Source organism: Archocentrus centrarchus, chromosome 2, assembly GCF_007364275.1.
Source record: "Archocentrus centrarchus isolate MPI-CPG fArcCen1 chromosome 2, fArcCen1, whole genome shotgun sequence".
In the NCBI taxonomy this organism is placed as follows: Eukaryota; Metazoa; Chordata; class Actinopteri; order Cichliformes; family Cichlidae; genus Archocentrus; species Archocentrus centrarchus.
The window spans coordinates 25,456,498-25,480,840 of NC_044347.1; the positions used below are offsets into that span (position 1 = coordinate 25,456,498).

Sequence of the window (24,343 nt, forward strand, 5' to 3'; positions counted from 1 at the left end):
GAAAAGTGATGCTGGTGCTGATGTACCAGAATTTCCCTCCTTACAGCATGAAAAAGCATGATTACAGCCTGATAAGAAAATTATTTTAGCCTCCATTCACAACAACTACAGCAGGTGAATTGATATTTGTTTAACTTATAAGTGAATGCATGAAAATTATTCCATTTGGATATCTGGTTTACTTTTTATAGCTAATTGATCTGACTGAACTTTTGCATCATTTTTAATGGAATTATCTGACAAATAATGTAGTCTGCTATGTGATCCAAGATGTTAGTACTTCAGTTTTTGAGAGTGAAATTCTTGTATTTACTTTCCACTAACTAGCAGGTATCTTTGTCCGAGCATTGCACCCATAAAGTTTATGAATGCAGGTAGCTAGCCAAGCTTGCTAGCTTTAGCTGATAGCACTCCAGCCTCCCAAGCATGCTCATTTCTGTCTCCAAAAAAATAACCTGACAGCAGCCAAAATGCTAACAGCGGCTTCAAAATGTGGAGTCCAGAAATCAATAGGTGGCATCATGGTGGCTACGTCCATCTTTTATATACAGTTTAGTTTGGGATCCATGTTGCTGTGGCTGTGAGTCTTGCTTTTAAATGTCCAGTTCAGAAAACTATAAATTCTACACATCAGAAATGCCCAAAAATGGCACACAAGCGGGACAGTTGAAAATTGTAATTTTTTATTAAATGAATTAACATCATTGCTTCCAATCAGGATGCTTCACTGAGTTCCTGACTTCATGTGGCTTTTCCAGATGCCTTCACTCCTTTTGTGTTTTTTGCAGTTTGTATATTTGCCTTCGTCTCAGTAGCTGGACGTTGGTGTGGTTCTGTATTGGTAGAAGTATTGTTGTGCCTCCCAGTGGCCAGAGCCTCCTGCTGCAGTTTGAGCTGCATGATGTCACTGAGCAAACTGGCCTCTTGGATCAGACTCTGCAGTATCTGGCCCTCGGTGGTCCTCACTGCTGCACGAACCAACTTCAAAATGCCCTACATAGGGAGGCAATAACAGCGACAGTTGGGCCCTGAAAGACATTTCCAAACTATTTCCTAAGGGAACTACTTTAGCTACCATAACCATAATCTTAATTCTATGTTTTGGAGAATCTAAAAAAGGGCTGTTTTAGAAGAAAAATTGTCTGCTGATTGCCAAAATAATTTTTGAAAAGACAAAAACCACATATTCTCATAGCATAATGTATGATTGATGTTACAGGTTAGGGTTAGGAAACTTATCGACCTGTTGGTCCAGATGCTCATCCTTTGGAAGAACGATGTCCTCCAGAGTGACCCGTGACCCATGTCTGAGACACCTCAGCTCTGTTTCCTTCTGCTGCAAGGCTGAAGTGAGACTAGCTTGATGCTGCTGACTCTCCCACTCTTGCAGATCAGTGCCCTACAGAATGGATACAGTGTAAAGATCAAAAAAGGGCCCTTTTTTTAAGTTTGAGACAAATGCATTAAATAGATTCCAGTACCATCAGATAGCAGCCCTGAATCTGCATGATGATTATGTGATTACTAAGAGGCAGCACACAGCAGTGGATGTTTGCTAGCCACTACTCAAAGAGGTCTCCGTACCTGTGCCAGAGGAGAGGGTGTGGGTGGCAGTTGCACCTCCAAGTGTAGCTGAGTGATAGACATGTGCGCAGCTCCACTGACCACCGCCTGGAAAAGCCTCCGCCGGACGATGCAGATGTCTGTGAGGTACCTGGTGAGGTCATGTTGATGGATGGGAGCAAGGTTTGGTAAACGCTCATGCAGCACCTCTCTCAGTAGGGACAACAAGCCGAGTACGTCGAGATCTGATGGATAGAAGACCGTCAAGAAGCTTGAAAGGAGATGAACCAAACCCCAGCAACACATGATCCTGTAAACTGTGGCTCAAAAACTCCAAAGCTGAGGACAGGTGGACCTGCATTAATAATGCCAGGATATCTCTATTGGCCTATCAGCAATGAGAGCTTTACATTTGATAATAATTCTGATATTAAGGGCCCTTGATCATGGCCTCTTGGTTAAGCTATGTGTCACCTGACAGGCCTCTTTATAGTAAACTGCTGTTTGCTCTCACCGTCCAGCTGTGGAAAGATGTCTCTGGCGATCGCAGCTGCCCGGATAACATGAGGCCAGGAGAAGCCACGGTCTGCAGCAAACATGGCCACGTCATACACAAAATCCTGATGGAAGCATCGTCGTTCATCACAAAACTCAGACCACAAGAAGTGACGGCTGAGCGTCTCCACACCAGCATCTCTCTGACAAACACAAGCGAGAAACTTTGAGATCCATGTAGAAGGAGCAAACCCTCCTTTCAAAAGGTCTCATTCTTCAGAATGTCCCCTTAATGTATCTAATGGCATGTTATTTTAATCATTTATAGCTGGTGTGGTTAGTGCTTTATTTTTGCAGTTCTGCTCCTCCATGCCTGTAATGGTTCAAGTTCCCTACAAGGAAATCAATAAAGTTTAGTTTATGTACAGATATGATGTTTATGACAGTGCACCACGGGGCCATCCTGTTATCGTTTTATTCATTCAAAATGTATAAAATAAGTAAAGCTGGGCCGGTTCAGCATGCAGGACCAGCAGGCTGTAAAGTCCAGTCTACACTAGTGTCCTGTACATAAATAAATAACTTCCGGCTCCACAGTTTTGGAGAACAAAAAGAACTTAATGGAGACAATAACACAACTTGCTCTGGCTCGCATGGCTTTTTGGTCAAATCATGTATTTTATAGCGGCATTTAAAGCCAGTATAAAAAAACGGCTTTCGCTTTGTATCAGTGAAATCAAATGTTTGGATGTTACCTGTAGCTTTGCTATCTGAGCCATTTCCGCCTCTGTGAGGGAATCCATTCTGACCAACGACACCGCGCGGCTTGGTTGCCGTTGGAGACCGACGCGATGACGTAGGGACATAAAACAGCTGATTGAACGTGTATGCAGCGCGCAAATAACATCACTTTATTTACCCAGTACTTGCTTTGCACTGGGTTTAATGGTTTCGTTTGCCAGTTTATTGTATGGGGATGGTTCCGGGCTGAGAGAAGAGCAGGCGGTCTGTTCTGGAGCCGCGCAGCCGCTGATTGATACTCTTAACTGGGCTTATTATCAATCTGCGGCCACAGATGGCAGCCAGCTTTAATCCGCTTTAGCGCGAATCCCACTCCTCTCCCTCCTTTCCTCCGCCCTTCTTCTTCTGCCTTACCTTTCCCTCTCTCCTCCTTTTGTTCTCCACCAAATAATGCCAAGGTAATAGGTTTACATAGCGCCAGGATAGCTGCAATTAGCTGGTAGTGTATAGTTTCCGGATGTGTCTTTACAAATAAAAGCTTTATTTCCTGCATTCCCAAGATTCTCGTCAGTTTGCCTTTTTTTTTAGAAAATGTGTATTAATCATAGGCGATAAGGCTGGAGAAAAAGTGTGACAAGAAAATATCCCCCACACCATTACACCACCAACTCCAGCCTGAACTGGTGATACAAGGCAGGATAGATCCATGCTTTCATGCTGTTTATGCCAAATTTGGATATTTGTCAAAATATCGATATTTCAAGATATTTGTGTTAACAAGCAGTTGAACAGGTGTATGCAATGAAGAGGCTGGTGCGTGCATATTTACATGTAGATAAAACACAAAAGCTTCTGTTATCCTTGGCACACCAATGGCCCATTTCCTGTTAAAAATAAAACTATGAAAAAAATTACAGGACTGTTGACAAATGCAGTAAACATTTTTACTGTTAAATATCACAACAGCACATAAATGGGGTCTTAAATGATTCCACGTGCTTCCACTGTGAAACACAGGCTTCATCTGGAAATATGAAGCCTTTTTCATTAGCATTTTTTATATTAATATGAAACTCAACATTTACCAATCTGTGTTTTAGGAAATTACAGGAAATTTTGGATTGCTGTTACAGTAAGGAAAATGTTTTATGAAGTTCTCAAAAATGTCAGTGTAATCTTTCAGAGACTGAATAAAATAGCATTACGACAAAGATTATGTACAATATGATGGGAGTAGATTTTGTTTATTTATCTAAAGAAAAAGACAAAATTCAGGCAACAGGTTGCAATTCTTCATTTACTGGCAGTTTTCCTGAGTAAGTCATTTTATGTTTTTAAAGAGAAGAGGGCAAATACTGAAATTTATACTTCCATCCATCCATTCACTTCCGCACATCCTGTTAAGGGTCGCGGGGGGGCTGGAGCCTATCCCAGCTGTCATAGGGCGAGAGGCAGGGTACACCCTGAACAGGTCGCCAGCCTGTTGCAGGGCCAACACGGAGGGACAGACAACCTTTCACACTTACATTCATGCTCTCATTCACACCTATGGGCAATTTAGATTAGCCAATTAACCTAACCCCAGTAAGTGCATGTCTTTGGAAAGTGGGAGGAAACCGGAGTACCCGGAGGAAACCCACGCAAGCACGGGGAGAACATGCAAACTCCACACAGAGAGGGAGAGGCCTGGGCCAAGGTGGAATCGAACCCAGGCCTTCCAGATGGTATTCTAACTGTGAGGCAGCAGTGCTAACCACTACGCCACCGTGCTGCCCTGAAATTTATACTTAACTAATAAATTGTATCTGCATAATAAAATTGTAAACACACACCACACAGAGAAATAAAATAATGTATAACTGTACTCACCCACTTGTTACTTTGGTCTTGTAATGACAGTCCTGTGATTTATGGTTACAAGTCTTTTTTTTTGTTTTTTTCCTTGAAACGTGAATGTATGTGGGTGTAGCTGAAATGTAATTCTTTTCTTTTCTTCTTCTCTGTCACACTGGCTTTTTAATATTGGCTAGAAACAATGGACTTCTTAGTCTTAGCAAAAATTCTTTGTGCTGGACTGTAACTAAGGACTTGTAAGTACAGGTCCTACTCCACTTCTCTTACCTATGGTGTGCTGCAAGGTCCTGTTTTGGGGCCCTTATTGTTTAAGTTATATCTGCTCCCTCTACAGCACATCTTGAGCACCTTTAAGGATGTATCTTATCACTGCTATGCTATACTGATGTTCAGTTGTATATATTTAAGCCCCAAGATCTTTCTAAGCTACAGATCCTGAATAGGTGCTTAGACTATTAAATGGTTGATGGCTGGTAACTTTCTCCAACTTAATAAAGAAAAAAGTCTTTGTTTGTGTCCCTGACAAATTTGTGCCTAGGATAATGGAAGCTCTTGGTCCCCTTGCCAAATTTGCTAAACCTTCTATTCAGAACCTCGGGGTAACTTGAGTCTGCCTTCACTCTGGGTGATTGTGTCAAATCTCTGGCTCACTCTTGTTTGTACCACTTGAGAAATCTTGCTAAGTTAAGACCCATTGTCTCACACAATGAACTGGAGACTGTTATTCATGCATTCATCTCATTACATATGAATTACTGTGTCTCACTGTTCACTTGTTTAAGCGAAAACTCCTCAGGAACATCTGCAGGTCTTCAGAGCGCTGCTGCGAGGCTTCTGACTAAGTCTTCCAAGTACTCTCGTGTCCAGCTGCACTGGCTCCTCGTTAAACTCAGGGTCCATTTTTAGATTCTGGTTTTGACTTTTAGAGCTCTTCATGGACAAGCACCAGCTTGCATCAATAAACCTTTACATCCATATGTCCCCATCAGGCCCCTGAGGTCATGTGATCAGGGCCTACTAACTAAAGGAGACAGAGCTTTTGTAGCAGTGCCCGCTCTTGCATTTGGTTCACTTTTTTTATTTTATCATCAGTTATTTTATTGTGAAGTATTTTGTGATTTTTATATTGAAAAGGTGCAATAGAAATAAAAAAAAATACTTTACTTTTACTATTACAATGTATATTACAATGAAATTACGATGTGCAATGTGCAAAGGATTCTTTATAACCCCACAGGTATTTAACACCCAGCTCTTTGGAGTTTTTGACTCATCGTTTTTGTTTCCCAGCTTTAATAATTCACTTCACCCTCACGCTTCATGCTGAAACGCATGGCTGCAAGTGATTACTTTGAAAGTCTGAATCATTCTACTTCCGGTTTTCATGCCGCTAACTTGCCGCATGCCTGAGCGCGCGCCCATAGCTTGTGCGCGCGTCTCAAATCTCCGACCGTGAACTCCGGCTGCGTTCCTCGGCTCGCGCTCACCGCTGCCCACACCTGACTTTATCATCCTGTTACTGAACTGGTTTTTATCCGGATCTAAAATCGGATTCTGATCTTCGCTCATTCCTGCATCCTTGCAGGTAAGATCACCTGTTGCTTTACAAACAACCTGCTTCTCCGAAACTCCGAGAACATGAAGAGCTCTAGTGCGGTTTTGGATTTTGTGTGTGCTCCGTTTGTTGTTGTTGTTGTTTTTAGTGGGGATGTAAACACCGGTGAGCAAGTGTATGTATGTGCTGTAGGCCCGTGTGAGATTTGATCCAGTTGTGCGAATAAGATGATCACACACCTGCTTATAGGATAAGACACAAAAAGGATTGGGCAGAGGAGTGAGCGCACTTCCGAAATTAGGCCACCACACATGGAATAATCTCTCCTCTGTTTTACTCTTCACTTGCTCTGCTGACTGCAGTGATCGCACATGAGAAGCAGAACTTCTCTCAGTCTTGGGGTGAACATGTGTAAGTTCACTGTCTTCATAAAGGAGATGAAGTATATCCATGTGTAACATCATCAGAGAGAGCGCGCAAGTCATACATTCCTTGCTTTATCCTCTAGGAATACACATTAGCACCAACACCTTTCCAGAGTGCAGATCCCTGACGCCTCACTTTGACGCTTCGGGCTCCTGTCAGCACCGGAACTACTCATCCCTGACTTCCTGTCTACCCAGAATCCCCCTGAGGCCCACCTGCCTCCCCCTCTGTCTCTCATTAAGGCTGTGAAGCAGGTGAATTGAGGAGTTACATAAGTTTAAATTATGTAATAACATACTTCTATAAAAACGAGGACTTGTTTCAAGGACATTTTGAGCCTGTAGATGGAAATAACGTTTTCAAAAGTGTAAAAAGATTTTTTTTTTAATTCTTTTTCTTTTGCTGCTATTATGAAGCAGATTTTTAACTCTGCAACACAGCATGTTGCTGAACTTCAGTATCAAACACCGCTCTGACTGAACTTTCATAATAAACCTACCTGTTAAGTAATCATTTCATTTGTCATCTTTGAATTAAAATAAATAAAAAAAAAAAAAACTCAGCCCCAGCAGAAATATTTCAAAGTGACTATGGAAGACCAAACCAGCCAAAATAAATAAATTAAAAATGAATATCCCGTTAAAATCACATAATATAAAAAAAAATCTATGAAACAAGACGTGTATTGATTTAAATGTATTCTTTTCTTATTCCCTTTATTTCCTTTCCCATTTAATTTTATGTATTTCTTCCCGTTAATTTTCCCATTATTGATTCTCCGAATCTATTTTCCTTTGTTCCCTGCTGCATTTCGTTTCTGCTTCTGTGTGCAGATGAGGAGGCAGCCATTCTAACACATCACCTGTTGGCTGATGCACACACAGCTCAGACTCCACGCTGGCAGCTAGGGGGAGTATTTTGAAGTGAGCAGCAGATACAGGACAAAACAGCTGATGTTGATATTGGTGATGACTTCAAGTAAATGCCGGTGAAATAACCTCTGGTGACACGAAGTGGGCGGGAGCCGAAACTTTTCTCAGCTTCTAGGTGAGGAATGAAAGTGAATGAGAGCACAGGAACAATACCAAATCCTGACACAGGGGGCAGCTCTTTCTAGGGAAAAAAAAAATTAAAAAGCTGGCAACAGTCTGGTGAACATATTGGAGCAAACAGAGCTCGATAAGTTGGGATGTGTTCTCTAAGCTCAGTTATGGATATTCTTTTTATCACCATAGGCAGCAATGAGCGCAGCACACAACATTAAGATTTATCCTTTTGAGCTCTTTCTAAGCAAACATTTCTCTGAATGTCTTTTTTCCCCCTCCGGCTCCTCCTTTCACGCTGTGTCCTAATCAGTGTCGTATCTGTTGCCACTGGCGCTTGTTCTGTGCTGCTGCTTTTTTTTTTCTGCCTCCTTCTGGTTTTGTGAGATGCTGCTTTTACTGATTGACGCAATCAGCCGGTCGTGATTTGCTCATTACAGATTTCGTGCCACTCTGACAGCAATAACAGGAGGTTCCAGAGCAGCAGCTGGTGGTTTCAGGGATTTCTAGACGAGAGGAGCCCTGCTGTCAGACAGATTGTCAGTAATTACAATCCTCCAACTAGATCCCCGTGTGTGTGTGTGTGTGGGTGGGTGGGTGTGGGTGGGGAGTTATATGTGCTAAAACCTCTGATATCAGATTTCAGAGTTATACCTTTGTGACCCCCACACTGACTGTAGGATCAGAACAATTGTTAAAAATCAATCTCACGACTGCAAATTAGCGCATGCGTCTTCTGCTGGTCAGGTGCGGCGCGCATAAGAACATCACCTGTCTCATTACCATCTTGGCCTCACCATAGCAACCCCTCCTTCTCACACACACACAGGTCCTTAAGCAGGCTTTTCGTTCTATCCTTAGCCTCACCCCTCCTGTCTTCTCCACCCCCGCCCCTTTCCTCCTTGTGTCCGTCTGCCATTTTACCCTGAGAGCTGGAGAGTGGAACCAGGGGCTCTGCTGCGCATCTCTGCGTGTGACTCAGAGACAGCTACACACACGCGCGCGCGCGCATTCGGACAAGTACCGCACACTGGTCTGACAAGATATCCACAAATTTCTCTTCAGCTTTTTCGTGCCGCTTTGGACCATGTTTCCTGAATATGTGAGTAGTGCAACTAATAGATACAGCATGGGGGGGGGGGGGGGGGGGGTTAAAATTAAATGATATCGCTTTCATGGGAAAATAATAGAGCTTCGTCTAAAATGCCAAAAAGGCTTATATGTTTATTCTTTCATCTTATGAGTCAGAGTCTTAACAAAAGTCTGTCCATGAATCAGCTAGTCCACTGAAATCAAATTATTCAGCAGCTGTTCATTTAGCTGATTCATTCTTTCTTATTTTAAATGGTCACCAAGTGCGTTTTTAAGAAAATAATTTACTTATTAGTATTTTTATTGTAGAAAAAGTGTGCAGTGTTTAAAAAAAACAGCATTCAAGAAAACACACCAGATTAACAAAATCCTGCACGTCAGGACCGCAGTAATCCTTCCCCACAGTTTCAGTGGTCGTTTATAATGATGCACGTCGATAACAGCTTTGCTTTCCATGTCTGAACAAAGTCTGAGCAAGTAAAAAGTGCGCTCGACTCAGTCAGAACGAGCTTTACAGTCTGTGTATTTGTGCTGCGCTACACTGAAAACCCCTGTGGCGTATTTGATGACTGCGTAGTTAACGTGTGCCTAAATATTAACTGTTCCCTAAATGCATTATTAAATATGTTCGATGTAACGTTATTAGGAAAGACTGAGCTAAAGAGGCATTAAGGAGCAGAGTGCCAGCACTGATTTGGCCTCGTGAGGCTTAAACGCCTGCTAAGCCTGTTGATAGCATTCCCCTGTGTGCATAAGCTATCAAAAACCATTACAGTAAACAATCAAGAGGCACATTATTAACGTGTACTGATCAGGAAAAGTGATATTTGTCTTGAGGCTGTTTATACTGCAGTCTCTGTTGTGTTATTGCTTTCAGTTTGTCGCCTTCTTATTTCGGCTGCTCCTATAAGCAGATCTCTCAACATACGCATGATATTTGTACACGCCTGCATGCTTTAATAAACTGGGTTTCGTTCATGCGTTAAGCTCAGTCAGGATATATGTGAATATACAAATGCCTACAGACCTGAAACCCATCAAGACTAAAAACTAAAAAAGTAGTTATTTGTGTACCTGTGTTCGTCATTGTGTTGTAAAACTGGAGATCAAAGCCAAATGCATGAATTACTCAGCTATATTATGTAAGCTGATTTATGCTTGCTTTCCAGAAGCAGGGCAGAAACTTTTTATGTCCGTTCCAAACAGGATTTCTATATGTGTCCTAGACCACTAAAAATAGCACACTGTATAATCTATATAACTTTAGCATTTAGCTGCATTTGATATTGTTAACTTACTTTATAGTATGTGGCTAGTTTTTGTTGATCTTTGATACTGTTTTAAGATTTGCAGTTCTTGCAAAAAAATAAAATAAAATAAAATGAACTGGTCAGTGATCATGTGTTTCAGGCATTCCTAATCATTATTTTCTCTTTGTATTGTAACACTGGCACAGAACATTTCAGAGAGAATCAGGGCTAATGTCTTTTTTTCTGTAACTCATTACCAGTTTTGATCTTTTTGCCAAAATAAACAGCAGAAAATATCACATGCAGCTTATTTAGGTAATAAATCTGGAAGCCTACAAGTCTGATTAAAAATGAGTTAAAATGATTTGAAGTTTAGTTGCGAACGACCGCAGAACCAAACGTGTAACACCCACATATGTCTGGTAGTCCTTGGAGTGGATGTCCTGTTCTGAATCCTCAGTTAAACATCCCGATTAAGACTTGTGATCTTGTGAGAGTGATTAGAGAGCATGTGAACAAAAAAAAAAAAAGAGTAACCTGCAGTCAGAGGTGGCAAAATACAGACATTCTGTACTTAAGTGGAAGTACAAATACTTGTGTTAAAAAAATACTCTGGTAGAAGTTGAAGTACTTGTTCAACTTCTTTACTCACGTAAAAGTACAAAGTACAGGCTCTGAAATGTACTCAACATAAGAAAGTAAAAGTAGCATGAGGAGATGAATCACAACTTTCTATTGTAGCTGCAGTAAATGATGTTGGTGTGCAGGCTGTGATCAGCTGACCTGCTGCTGCTGCTCTGAGGTTTACTGCTCTGTGTGGATGAACTGAATTCATAAAGATGTAGCCCAGTATTTCACAGCTATCTTGGCTGATCTCCATCCCCTAAACTGACAGCATACAGGCTGTACAAATGTTGCATTCAGTGAATGAATCTAAGCATCAGCAGCTTTGATTCAAACTCATCTCTGCTGCACTTCATGTAACCAAACTCTGAGCACCAGTCCAACACAGAACTTTACTGTAAGTACAGTACAGAAAACTAATCTGTTTATCCTGCAGTAAACTGCAGTATTTTCACACAATCTTTGAATAACACAAAGTTAGCATACCTCAGTGTGTTTTGCAGTCCTTACCTTTAAATCTAGCCTCTCTTCTTCCTCTCCTGTCCTCTTTCTTCCATCTTTCTCCATCTCTGAGTGAAGTTATTGCTCTTTTTCTCTTCCTGGAAATGCAGCAGCTTTTTTTTAGCTAGCAGACACACTGTGTGACAAACTTCAGGCACCTTGTGTGTTTGCTGATATTTGTTGAGCATTTAGAAACAGTGCATTAAAAATTACCTGCAACACATTACTCCCTTTAATTTTGCTCCTCTTCTGTAGCGCTAGCCAGATGCTGAAGTACCACGACCACAACTTACGGACATTGGCACTCAGTCCGGCCCACTGTAACCCCTGATTACAGCGCTATAAATTATACATAAATTATATGGTTTTGTCTCAGATCGGTTTAAAGGTGCAGTGACTGGAAATAAAAACTTCCCTCAGATGTTAAACCTAAAGTAACAAACCTGTTTTGAAAATGTAAGGAGTAGAAAGTACAGACATGTGTGTAAAAATGCAGAGAGTAAAAAGTAAAAAGTAGTCAAAAAAATAAATACTCAAATAAAGTACAGATACCTGAAAAATCTCAAGTACAGTAATGAAGTTTGTTTCTTCCCACCTCTGCCTGCAGTAAATGACAACAGATTAAAATGAGTCTTTTGAAAACACTGGAAATGTTCTCATCTTTGTGTGTTTCCCAGGTGTATGTGAGATCACAGCATGCATTCAGTTCAGACAGGGTTGTGGAACCCCCGGCCCCCATCTAAACATGCCTCGCCCATCCCTGCCCCGCCCCCTTTCCACTCACGTCCTGCTCACGTGACTTCAACTACCCCGGCCAAACGGATCACCTTCTACAAAAGCGGCGACAGCCAGTTTGGTGGCGTCAGGATGGCCATCCACAAGCGCAGCTTCAAATGCTTTGATGCCCTGCTGGATGACCTTTCTCAAAAGGTTAGTCTCACGGGTGTTGGCGGAGACTTCTTTTGAAGCCAAATGCTTAGATGGACGCTTGATATTTATGTACAGTGTACAAATGTGTCCATATGCAGGTGCCACTGCCATTTGGTGTGCGGACTGTGACCACCCCCCGTGGCACTCACACCATCAAACAGCTGGAGCAGCTCCAGGACGGTGGCTGCTACCTCTGCTCTGATCGACGCCAGGCGAAGCCAGTAAACATGGAGCTGGTCAACAAACAGTCAGGCATCTGGTACCATCACGGCCGAAGGCCCCACAGGCCTGAAACTTCATCCACAACACCGCCTGGCCATTTGCATACGCCTTACAGGCAGCGACGGATCTTGCTGGTGAAGAACAGTGAGCCAGGGATGAGGAGAAGCGTGGTCCTGAGCAGGAGGTCAGCCAGGAGCCTGAGAGCATTTCTAGATGAGGTGTCCGAGGTGATGCAGTTTCATGTCCGCAAGCTCTACACCGCAGAAGGGCGCAGGGTAAAAAGCGATTTCTATTTTAATGTGAAATGCACAATTTAGAATTTAGGTTTTGCAGAGGATACTATTTTTCCTGACTCTGCATGAATTTGTTTCCAGATTGACAGCGTTCAAAGCTTGATGACTTGTCCAGGTGTGCTGGTGTGTGTTGGCCGGGAAGCCTTCAGCCCCATGCTGATTAACTTTATTAGGAAAAGCTCAGAAGAAAAACTCCCCGGTCTGGGCAACAGGTCCCCGGGTCTTGGCCCCCGGACTCCTGGAAACGGGGCGCGATCCCCTGCTACCCAAGGAGTAAGGTCCCCACCTCATGGAGCTCAATCCAGAGCCAGTGAGTACAGCGAAGGACGTGACAGCAAGAAAAATGGTGAGTTGTTTGGGCAGGTGGGCAACTTGACAACAAACCTAAAAGGTTTAAAAGGTGTAAGAGAAAGAGGGACAAATATTTGTATTTTTTCAGATGCATTTTTCTCTTTTATTTCAGTTAACTTTGGTCTGGAAACCAAAAAGAGCATCATTCACCCTCGCTCTGATTCCTCAAACCGCTCAGCCCGTTTCTCTTTTTCCTCTGAAAAGTCATATGGCAATGGTGTCAGCACATTCCCCCAAGCAAAACCAGCTATTATGAATGACGACATTGAAAAGCGAGTCCTCGTCAATAAAGATGGCAGCCTCTCAGTGGAGATGAGGGTGCGTTTTCGCCTCCAGAGTGACGAGACCCTTCAGTGGTCCACGCAAATTAAAAAATCCCCATCTCTTACTAATGAATATTGCCCTCTAAGCCAGGCACAGCCTCATTACCTGCAGCAGGGCCAGTCAGAAAGTTGCTCTGACCCTGATTCAACATCCTTCGATCAAGAGGGTGCGGACTATTCCAGCCAGCCTCTGCAGTGTGAGCTGGAAGGGAACCGCTGCCCCTGCTGCCACCAGAGACATGAACAGCAGTACGATTTATGGGAAAACCCAGCACACAGCCATAAATCACCTCCGGTCCCACCCACCAGCAACACCCACGCTATGATGAGACACACGCACTCTTCTAGCTCTTCCTCATCATGTAATTCAAGGAGGGTGGTGCGCTGCCGAGCAGGGCTCTCCAGCTGCGGGGGTGGCTCGGGTTCAGAGCAGAGCCAACTGGTCCAAGAAGAGATGTGTGTGACAGAGCAGGTTGAGCACAGATTAGAGGTGGAGCAGGATGGAGACACCCACGTTGAGGTACACAAGGTGAGCCGGTGCTGCAGTCGAAGCGAAGTGGTTGTCATGGACAGCAGCCTTCGACCGCTCAGCAGAAAGTCAGCTGAGGAGGAAGAAGACCGCCCATTGTCAGCAGTCAGCAGCTCCTCACATGTCCTTCGGTCACTGAAAGAGGATCAAGATGATGAGGATGATGAACTGCCACCAAGCGTCTCACAGTGTTGCCATGGCAACGAACCATCCCCAACTCCTGACAGTCAGCAGCACGAAAGGCCAAGAAGCAACGTCTCAGCCGATTCCTTCCAGTCTGTCAAACACAAGGAGAGGGAAGAGAGAGGAAGCGGGGCAGTGTCTGCAGCCTCTTCCTGTCCCTGTGGAGAAACTGGTGGTCCAAACGAGGTAGATCAAGTACTTTGCACCACATCTAAAACAAGCGAAACCAGGTTGCCAGAATTAGAGGAAGGAGGGGCAGGTGATGATGATAAAGAGACAAAGAGGGCTGTAAGTGGCTTGTCAGGTCACACAGGACTCTCGGCAAACTCTCAGAAGTCAGGGTCATCCAGTGTATGTCCCAACTGCGGGGGCTGCAAACGCAAGGCCAACTCTGTTTCCAGCGGCAGGGCATCACACAGATCCAATCGCTCCAACCAAGCATCTCCAAACCGAGCCTCCCCAGTTCCCGACAGTGATGATGCTGCTTCAGATGTTTCTACCCAATCCAACAAAACCAACCTCACCAATAATGGACGGCTCTCTGCCACATCAAATATCTTGGAAGGCAAAGTATCCAGTGCCATGTCTAGAACATCCAGTCCTAAGGCAACGGGAAAAGAGGAAGAAAGGGCCCCCAGTGCTACTACAAGCCACAGGTCCAGTAGATCACACAACTCTGGCTGTAAGGACAGTACTGATGTTACAGCAGAAAAAGAGGAGGAGAGAAGCCCCAGTGTAGTGTCAAATCAGTCTGCAAAGTCCAGCAAATCTAAACATACAACTGAAGCTCCTGACATGAGTTCAATTGAGAAAGCAGAGGGTGAGAATGCTGTTGAAAGAGCAGTCAGCTCCTTGTCAGGCAGATCTTGTGTTTCAGTTAAGACCAAGACATCAGTCAAGTCTTGTAACTCCAACTGTCAGTCAGGCTCTAAAGGCACATCCCAAAGTGACAATCCAGCTGTAGAGGAGTGTGACACAAACAAAAGAGCTCCCAGTAGCCTTTCTGTGACGTCTGGAAAGGCTGAAAGACCTGATAGTGCTAGGTCAACAAAATCAAATATTTCTGTAAAGTCCAGCACATCTCACAGGTCTACTTGCAGTAACTGTGCAAAAGCAGCAGCAGGTGAAGCCACCATAAAGGTAACTGGAAAGGAAGTAGAAATAGAAGTAGAGGAAAGGGCAACAAGTGCAATGTCAGCAAAGTCCAACTTGTCTGCCAAGTCTAATAAATCCCACAAGTCAACTAAAGCTTCAGAAGGGTCAGAAGCTGGGGGAGATGGAGAAGAAAGGGCACCGAGTCAAATGTCTGGCACATCAGTTAAATCGGACAAGTCTGTTAAGTCTACAAAGTCATCCAAGTCTAAATGTAATGGCAATGAAACAGTAGCATCTTCAAGTTCAAAGACAGCAGATGAAGCTGAAGAAAACAACAACATACTTGAAGTGGAAACACAACCGAGGCCAGACAGTACAATGTTAGCTAAATCAGAAAGTAACGAGAGGGCCCCCAGCGCAGGGTCCTCCAAATGTCATATATCTAGCTGTAATCAAAACACAGAATCAAGTTCTGAAACAGTATACAATGCAGGAAACCAAGAAGATGCTGAGAAGCGAGCTGCTAGTGCTTTATCCCATAAATCAGCTTCCTCTGCAAAGTCTCACAATACAAAGATAGAGGAAGATGGCATGGGGGACAGAGCCCCCAGTGCCAAGTCCTCCAGGTCCCAGAAGTCAAATCACTCAGCAGCATCTCCAGTTCCCAGTGAAGCTAAAGAAAATCAGGAGAGGGTGGCAAGTGTCATGTCTGCCAAGTCGAAATCTTCAATGAGGTCCAAAACTTCTCATAAATCAAATTCAAGTGCAAATGTTGCCACCATTAAAACACCAGTGGCAGATGACAAGGAAGAAGATGTTACCAAAGAGAGAGCACCAAGCGCTGCATCAGGAACATCAAATGTTTCATCTGCAGTATCACAAAAGTCAAATTATAATGGAAAAGCTGACATTACCGTTATTGAAACAGCAGATGGAGATGAAAAGGCAGAAAATACAAGTGCACCAAAAATTAAATCTTCTGAGCACTTTAATCTCCAAACACTCTCACCCAAGAGAACACGTTCACCAAAGATGCACTCACCCGATGCTTCGGCTGCATCCACCAAAAGTTCCAAGTCCCCTGTGCAGCAGTTGTTGAATGCCTCTGGTGCTGGAGAGACAAGAGGGGCCAGTGCCTTGTCAGTTCACTCCACCACCTCTGCTAAATCTGGCAAATCCAAATGCTGCTGTGGAGGAGCTTCAGAGCGTGATAAGGCTAAGACAGAAAAGGAGGATGAGGATAAGGAAGCGAAGCTGGAGGTGAAAAGTGAGAAGTCTTCTGAGCGAGCAGCCAGCGCCTTGTCATCAGCAGGTGTGGACCAACTTTTGAGTCATAACTCAACAGAATCAGTCTCCCTTGGGTTGCCTGAAGAAACATCTGACTCAGATAGTGGTAAGTCTAGTGTTCACACAAGGGCTGAGGGCAAGGCCGAGGGCCAGGCAAAGCCATCAACTCCCGATCTCCCTAAAGATCCAGAAGTTTCCACCATGAAGGAGGATGTGGAGATAACAGGGTCCACCGTGTCTCAAAAATCCAACAGTACTGGCAGGAAGAGTGGGTCAGCAGTGGATATCCCAACTATTGAAACTCCAGCAAGTGAAGAAAACGGAGTGCAAAAGAGAGAAAAAGCAGAAAGTACAATTTCAGTCAAAAGCAGCAGGTCTAACAAGTCTTCTTGCAACTGTAAGGCTAAAGAAAAACACACTAATGCTAGTCTGACCAAAGCCGGAAATGGCAATGAAACAGAAACTGTGAAGTCTGCTCCGATGACAAATGACAGCAGTGACAGGAACTCATCTGCAATGTCGTCAGCAAGTGCTAAAAGTCGGAGCAAGTCCTCTGCGAGTGCAAACGCAGTGACAAAAACAGCTGCTGGAGAGTCAGCGAATGATGAAACAGAAAATCAAGAAAACAGTAGAGCAGCAAGTGAGGCCACAGGGAAGGAAGATAATGCGTACAACAGGGCAATCTCCTCCCAAAGTCCCTGTTGCCTCAGGCCTGAGTCAGCATCTTTAGCTTCAGAGCAGAGTAAAGGCAAAGATCCAGTTGAATGTCACAAGGCCAAATTCAGTACAGGAAGTGATTGTGTTAGTGTCAAAACGGCCAAGTCTAAGACGAAAGAAACCCCTATCAAGTCCTCAAGCCCCTGTCCCTTACACAGCAAAGTAGAGACATACAGTGAAAGCACTTTGTCTCACTCTCTGTCTGCTGCTGATTTGCTAAAGGAAACCATGGCTGCAGCACGCCCATGCAGCCAACAGTCCAAAGCCAGCAAATCCAGTGACAGGTCCAGGAGCAAGAAAAGTGGGACGTGTCGAGGCAGCAACCAGAAGGATAAAGGAGAGGAACTGACGCCTGCCTGTTTGCCCAACACATCCCCCAGTGAGGTTGTTAGTGATTGGCTGCGAAGTATTCCAGCTAACAGTAGCATGCTAGCACTAGGTGATGAGTTCAATGAGGAAGAGCTGAGGGCAAAGGAAATGAAAGAAATACCTGGAGAGTCAAAGGAGAGTCCTGAAGGTGAAAAGATAGACAAGGAGGAAAAAGTTGAACCTGAAGAGGATAAAGAGAAAGAAGATGAAGCTAAATGTGATATAGCACAGGAGGGGAAGGATTCAGATCCAGCTTCAGGTGAAGCAGAGCAGGCTTCAGGTCGCCCTGGTCTTCTGCAATTAGGAAGTGAGACTCTGCCTAGAAACTGGCAATCTTCTGCAGCCGTGATGAAAGTTCTTCTAAGCTCTTCTCTGGGTCGGTGTAGGAGTATGCCTGAGGTAAGCCAGTTACTTTTTTTGACAGAAAAATATGTTCTACCATACAGAGCTGTAAATAAGGAGACACAAATCCCTTTGGGGTTGCGTCAGGAAGGGCATTCAGTGTAAAACTGTGGCGACTTCTTGTGGATTAGGAGAAGCTAAAAGTAGCTTATTACATCATTTGACTTCCTAGTAAACAAACCATATCGCAATTATGGTTAATAAATATGGATATGGTTAATAAAAACAATCAAGATTAAAACTCTCTCTTCTTTGGCCACTGGGAAAAGACGAGTTCAGCCTCTTAAAACCTACCAGGTTCTTAATGACCCATTTGACCCTACATTATAAACAAGCACATTTTCAGAAACTAGAAGTTATTCCTTTAGGGTAAATGTCATGTGAAAATTACATAAAAAGAGGTGGATGTTAACACACAGTAACCCTAAACAGGCCACCAGTATCCTGGTAGATCTTAAAAGATCAAAATTCTGTTGATTTAATTTCAGAATTTTAAATTTCTTTGTAATCTGTTGTAATTATTTGAATTTGACTATAATTTATACATTAAACACAATCTGCATTCTCTGAATGTTTTCTGTCTGATTTAGGTGTCTCCGGTTTATGGACGTCGACTAAGCACATCAGCCAGAGGCCTTTTGGACTGTTTGGCCCAGCTGCAGCTCATAGAGCCTGCAGGGAGCCCTGGCTATGATCCACATAAGGGTCACAGCCAGCAGTATGAGGATATTATGGCTATCCTTCATTCCCTCTGGCTCACTGAGCCTGGGAATATTGAAGCCAAGGAGGCAACAGAAAACAAGGACAGTAGCCCAGAGCAGGTGACACCACCAAGGTCCTCATCTGGGGTGGATATGAGCAGTGGTTCAGGTGGATCAGGGAAGGAAAATGGGAATCAAGGAGGAAATGAAACCCCTCCAAAAGAGAGAGAATCTCCAAATGCACATGAGGTAGCAGAGAAGGCTGTAGAAGAGCAGGAAGAGGAAAATGCAAAAGCAGGAGATGTAGAAATTGAGACAGAGGACAAGGAAACATTCACAGAGCAAGCTAAGGAAGTCACAGCAGAGGAACCAGTGCAAAGTGAAGAAGTTCTTCAAAGAATGGACAGCCCAAAACCGTCAGAGTCATCAGACAAGACCTCTGCCGAAGGCGGTTCCAAATCCTTCACAGATAATGAGCGGGAGACATTGGAAGAGTCTAGCCCAGCCACGCCCCCAACTGTCCTGCGAGCACCCTTGGCCAAAAGACCATCCCAAGACCCAGACCCAGTGTGGGTACTTCACCTTCTGAAGAAGCTTGAGAAACAGTTTATGGCTCACTACATTAACGCAATGGCGGAGTTCAAAGTTCGATGGGACCTGGATGACAGTCTCATCCTGGACACCATGATCACAGAGCTAAAGGATGAGGTGAACCGTCGCATCCAGAGCAGCATTGAACGTGAGATAAAGAAGATTCAGAGTCGAGCAGGGAGAGGGGGGAGATCACCTCGGCCGCCACAGGGAACAAATCTCTCCAGGGAGTCCACTACGACGGAGAAGAGACGTCGGATGTTGAAGGTAAACCTACCACAAGTCGTTTTGATATAACAAAAGCCTGCTGCTTGAATGGCAAACATCATTTTATTATTTTTTCAGGTCATGAAGAATCAGTCAGTGAAGACCGGTGATTCCATCAGCGACGGAGAGACGACAGGGGATTTCAGCGACCAGCGAAGTGACGACGAGTACTGCCCCTGTGAAGCTTGTGTCCGCAAGAAAATGGCTGCACGGCCTTTCAACACAAACCCATTAGCAGCTGAAGCGCCGGTGATGAAGGACTTCGACCTACTTAAGATACTTCAGCTGAAGAAAAGCCCAGGACCTGCTCCGGCGCCCGAAGTTGCATCATCTGCAACTTCCATGGAAGTTGCAGATGATGACGGGAGGAATCTAGACGCGGTCCAAGAAGAAGAGGAGGAGGATGAAACCAAAGAGGATATCAGAGCCGCTGTTGTTTTAGAGGAAACAATTGCAGAGGAGGATGAAGAGGTTGAACAAGAAAAAGATGAAGGGGAAGCAAGGGAAGAAGAGGAGTCAGGAGATGAACAGGAAGAGGAGGAGGAAAGTAGTGCATGCGAAGAGGAGCAGGAAGAGGAAAGAACAAGTGGTGAAGAAGCCAGAGAAGGAAATGGAGGGGAGGAGGAAGAATGCCAGTGTAAGTGTGCCAGAAATGAGGAGGAGAGTGACCAAGAAGAAGAGGGAGAAGGGCAAACAGGAGAGCCTGAAGGAGAGACAGGACAAGATGAAAATGAGGGAGAGATGGGAACCAGCAAAGAAGAGGAGGAGACGAGCGACCAAGACACAATAAAAGAGGCAACAGTGGGCAAAGGAGAGACCACAGAAAATGGAGAGAGTGATGAGGAAGTAGATGAAAAAGAAAAATCCACAGACAGCAAATGTGAGGAAGAGGAGCACGACAGTGCCGCAAAAACTACAGAAAATGAACAGTCGACGTTGGTGGAGGAGGGAAACATCAGTGCATCAGCAGAGGATGAAGATGATGGGGAAGAGGGCACAGGAGAGGAGGAGGAGTCGACTGAAGACAAAAAGGAGGAAGAAAGTGAAGAGCAGGAAGGGGAGGCATCCGAAGAGGAGAGAACCTCACCACAGGTAAAGATGAACCATATTTTCCCTGAGCGGGTTCTGCTGGAGGTTTCTTCCTGTTAAAAGGGAGTTTTTCCTTCCCACAGAGCTAAAGGATGCTTGCTCATAGGGGGTCGTTTTGACTGTTGGGTTTTCTCTGTAATTATTATACCTCACAATTATTCTTGTGACTGTTTGTTGTGATTTGGTGCTATATAAATAAAATTTAATTGAATTAAATATCATAAATAGGGCAGCACAGAGGCATTGTGGTTAGCACTGCTGCCTCAGAGCAAGAAGGTCCTGGGTTCGATTCCACTTTGGCCGGGGTCTTTCTGTGTGGAGTTTGGATGTTCTCCCCCTGTCTGCGTGGGTTTTCTCCGGGCGCTCCAGTTTCCTCCCACACTCCAAAGACATGCAGTTGCTGGGGTTAGGTTAACTGGTGATTCTAAATTGCCCATAGGTGTGTCTGTCTCTCTGTGTTAGCCCTGCGACAGGCTTGCGACCTGTACAGGGTGTACCCTGCCTTTAGGCTCAACCCCCCCCACGACTCTGGATAAGTGGAAGAGAATGGATGGATGGATAAATATCATGAATATCACTGTATAATTATTAACTGCATCTATTCCGTTTACATTTCCACGAGTTTGGAATACAGCATTTAAAATTTAGTGTGGTATGATCCTTTCTGATGAGCATGAATCAAAACAAGCACTGATCTTTTCAAAGTCTGCTACAGGTGATGCTAATTAGATGTTCTTTATAGTAAAATGTGAACACAATTAATGGGTTATTAATAAGTTTCTGGGGAATTATCATCTTATACTCTGTTTTTAAAACACTGTTGAGTCCCTGAACAGCAAAGTGTGCTGTCCCTTAAAGAGGAATCTGACCTACTGCAACCTCAGCACTAATTCTAAGCCTGTGGGAAAAGATAATCTTGCCATCCAATTAGACAGCCTGAACAAATCTGTTTTGTTTGGCACCAACATGAAGCATCCACTGATATTACCAGTGGACGACGGTCAATCACAGCAGCTACTTAGTGACATAAAAAGCTATTTCAGCACGTTAACATACCTTTAATGATTGGGTTTTTTTACCTCCAGAAGAAACTGAAACCAGTTAAGGTTCAGTTTGGTTCTATTTTTATTTCTTTTACTGATGAACTTATTTTAATCTCACACATTAATTTGGTCTTACTGTGTAACTGTCTTGCAGCTGTAATTACTGACACTCTAATGCCCAATTCATCTAATTAAAACTGCTGAGAGATTATTTATTGTGATCTCGTTTACCCGTCAGGGGCAGGGAGCGAATCCAGCTGTCTGCACGACCGAGGGAGAGGAGGCCGACGCCGAAGACTCAGACGCAGACAGCAAACGTCCGAGTGACACCGGTGCTGACGAATCAGGATGTGAGGAGAAGGAGGAGAGCGGAGGAGATGGAGATGAGGAGCAAGATGCTGTTAAGGAGTTCAAGCCGGAGGAAGAGGATGAGGAGAAGGCAAATGGGAACAAAAGAGATACCGGCGCTCTCCTGCATCAGTTCACCAGAACCTCAGTGGAGTCCCAGCCAGGCTCGCTGGAGGACATTGACACGGATTCACCACAGAACCCTGTGGACGCCATAGAAGTGCCCAAAATGGCTGACAGCATATCCACAGGTGGCGGTAAGGGCCAGAGGAGGAGTCGGTCTCCAGCCAGGGTTAAACGACGCAAACCCAAAGAGGGTGATGACAAATTGGACAGCTTTTAAATCAAGGATACACTGTAGGACAGTGCCAGGTGAATCACCAACTTCGTGAACTTTGTGGGACTGCACTGGTTTAATGTAGGTTTTTTTTTGTTTTTTTTTTTAGATATAGGTTTAAAGACTCCCTTAAACACTTGAAGCACTTTATTAATCCAGGTCTCGTGCAGGAGCAGCAAATGTGACTCACATTAAAACAGCAAACTGTAGAGACTGAAACTTGAAACCGGTTTATCATACATGAATTATATTGATAATGGATATTTATTTATTTTTGAAGTTAACTGTATGGAAGAAGACATGAGAATCTATTTTTGAACAAAAAAAACAACACTTGGCATCTGTGGATGGCTTATCAGAACTCAGTTTTGTGCTCACTGGGCAGATTTATTGCTGCATTGAATGGTGTATGATACACACACAAATATTTACGTGGGTTATCGGTTCACTTCTGTGTTTATTTCGTGGACCTGTCTCACTGAGTCATTGCTGGAGTCTCAGGGGTTGCTTTGAAAAAAAGGTCATCTCCTAGCTTACTTATTATTTAACTACCTGCTTAAATCTTTAATCCGTTAAGAAGTCTTATTTTTAAACCTATGCAAGTTCTGTAATGTGATTATATTAAGTAATTTTTTTTTTTTGGAAAATAGGCTTGTTCGCTTTCCTGCTATGAGCTAGTGTGAAAATTGATACCACTGTCAAGCGTACATGCAGGGCAGTCATTAGGTTAGCTTCCCTTAGCTACTTAGCTACCTTTATCGCTGCTAAAACAAAGCTAGGCTCACAGTTTCCTCCTTCTTCCAGTGTTAATGTTGAACCAAGCTAATTAGTTCGTGGCTTTGTTCGTTTAGCTTACAGACATGAAAGTGGGATCAGTTTTTTTTATTTAAATCTCAGCAAGAAAGTGAACAATATTTCCCAAAATGTCAAAATATTCTGTTTTCAGGTACCTTAAAGTAATACAAACTGTATTTTAACAATGTATTATCCTTGAATTCTTGACACTAACAATGTGTTTTACCTTCAACTATACTGTACCTCACTATATTTATGTAGTCCTGTTACTGTGATCATACTGTAAATGCTTTATTCCCCCCAGGAATATCATCAAGAAACAGAGCGCATGTATCTAAAGGAAATTCTAGGACGAGACCGTCTGAATTTCAGGGTGATGCAAACCTTTTCTCTGCTGCTTTGGTGAAGCAGCTTTCCTTAGCTGTGTGTTACATGCTGTAGATTCAGGTGGGGTTTGCATAACCAGCCATGTGGAACAACAGCGTGAAACGTGTTACTGATGCCTTACTGTATCCATGGTTATATAGAGGATGATTGACAGAAACAGAGGGGGGAGATCACGCTCTCCACAAGACTCACAGAGCCTGTCAAAGAAGCTGGAATGAATCAAGGCTCCTGTTTAAAATGCTGGAAGCTATTCCTTTAAGGACCCCTTTAGAAGTAATTTTCTGTCATTTTATCCCAGCCAGGCTGAGTGAGCCGGGCTTCAGGCTTACTCTTCAACTGTATTTAAGGGCAGAGATCCTCTGCACATGGTCAGTGTGTGCTCAGGGCGGTGAGAATGAGGCGCTTATCTCTTACTGCTTATTTTGACAAAAGCCTCCTATTTGTGGTTCCAAGAGGGTGTGTGTGCCTATGCTGTTATCGGTCTGTCTGGCTGTCCATTAATCTTAAGCATCACCAAGTGAAAATCATGTACCTAGTGCAAATGAATGTAACAATACTGACAGAAATAAAATGAATGCACAAAATGTTCTGAGTTTATTCTAACAGATAGATCATTGAGGTGCTCTGTCCTAAATTGTCATTTTGGTTTAGGGAGCTGACGTTTTGTGGACACATTTCCTTTATTTCAGTAATTCAGCAATGTTTTTAGGGAGCAGAATGTCTGAGTCAACTGAGCCGCCACCCAAAAAAATTAATTAATTAATAACCCTAAAGCATTGATAAGACTGTGTAAAAGTGAGGTACAGAATTTTTGAGCTCTGAAATTTAAAGGAATATTTGCCATTTTAGGAAATATACTTTTTCCAATTAGTAGAATGATACAAAGCAAAAGTCATAAGCAAGCAGCAATCTCTGTGTAAAGGCGTTCTGACAAATGAAG

General features: G+C 43.6%; 2 protein-coding genes across 4 annotated transcripts; one reads left to right on the plus strand and one right to left on the minus strand.

Moving 5' to 3' along the window:
- Positions 1–709: 709 nt before the first annotated feature.
- c2h8orf74 (chromosome 2 C8orf74 homolog) lies at positions 710–3,166 on the minus strand. 2 transcript variants are annotated; one of them, XM_030752086.1, is made up of 5 exons: positions 2,814–3,156; positions 2,078–2,261; positions 1,585–1,808; positions 1,244–1,399; positions 710–993 (listed from the first exon to the last, which is right to left on the minus strand). In XM_030752086.1, exons 1-5 carry the CDS (start codon positions 2,922–2,924, stop codon positions 742–744), a joined length of 927 nt encoding a protein of 308 aa, XP_030607946.1. In that variant the 5' UTR covers positions 2,925–3,156; the 3' UTR covers positions 710–741. The 2 variants fall into 2 exon arrangements, with proteins under 2 accessions (XP_030607946.1, XP_030607954.1); XM_030752094.1 differs by having other exon boundaries at positions 767–958; positions 1,280–1,399; positions 2,814–3,166.
- Positions 3,167–6,114: 2,948 nt separating this feature from the next.
- On the plus strand, positions 6,115–23,977 carry rp1l1a (rp1 like 1a). 2 transcript variants are annotated; one of them, XM_030745062.1, is made up of 8 exons: positions 6,115–6,238; positions 11,822–12,074; positions 12,173–12,571; positions 12,671–12,935; positions 13,053–17,842; positions 18,436–19,404; positions 19,483–20,496; positions 21,775–23,977. In XM_030745062.1, exons 2-8 carry the CDS (start codon positions 11,841–11,843, stop codon positions 22,225–22,227), a joined length of 8,124 nt encoding a protein of 2,707 aa, XP_030600922.1. In that variant the 5' UTR covers positions 6,115–6,238; positions 11,822–11,840; the 3' UTR covers positions 22,228–23,977. The 2 variants fall into 2 exon arrangements, with proteins under 2 accessions (XP_030600922.1, XP_030600915.1); XM_030745055.1 differs by lacking the exon at positions 6,115–6,238 and adding an exon at positions 8,696–8,779.
- Positions 23,978–24,343: the final 366 nt, after the last annotated feature.

Bases quoted from the DNA above. Each gene is read 5' to 3' on its own strand.
- c2h8orf74 (XM_030752086.1), bottom strand. From the start codon at position 2,924: ATGTCCCTACGTCATCGCGTCGGTCTCCAACGGCAACCAAGCCGCGCG. The intron at 2,262-2,813 runs GTAACATCCAAA...TGTGTTTGTCAG, and splicing joins CTCAGATAGCAAAGCTACAG to AGAGATGCTGGTGTGGAGAC. The intron at 1,809-2,077 runs GTGAGAGCAAAC...TCTATCCATCAG, and splicing joins CATCTTTCCACAGCTGGACG to ATCTCGACGTACTCGGCTTG.
- rp1l1a (XM_030745062.1), top strand. From the start codon at position 11,841: ATGCATTCAGTTCAGACAGGGTTGTGGAACCCCCGGCCCCCATCTAAA. The intron at 17,843-18,435 runs GTAAGCCAGTTA...TGTCTGATTTAG, and splicing joins GGTGTAGGAGTATGCCTGAG to GTGTCTCCGGTTTATGGACG. The intron at 19,405-19,482 runs GTAAACCTACCA...TTATTTTTTCAG, and splicing joins AGAGACGTCGGATGTTGAAG to GTCATGAAGAATCAGTCAGT.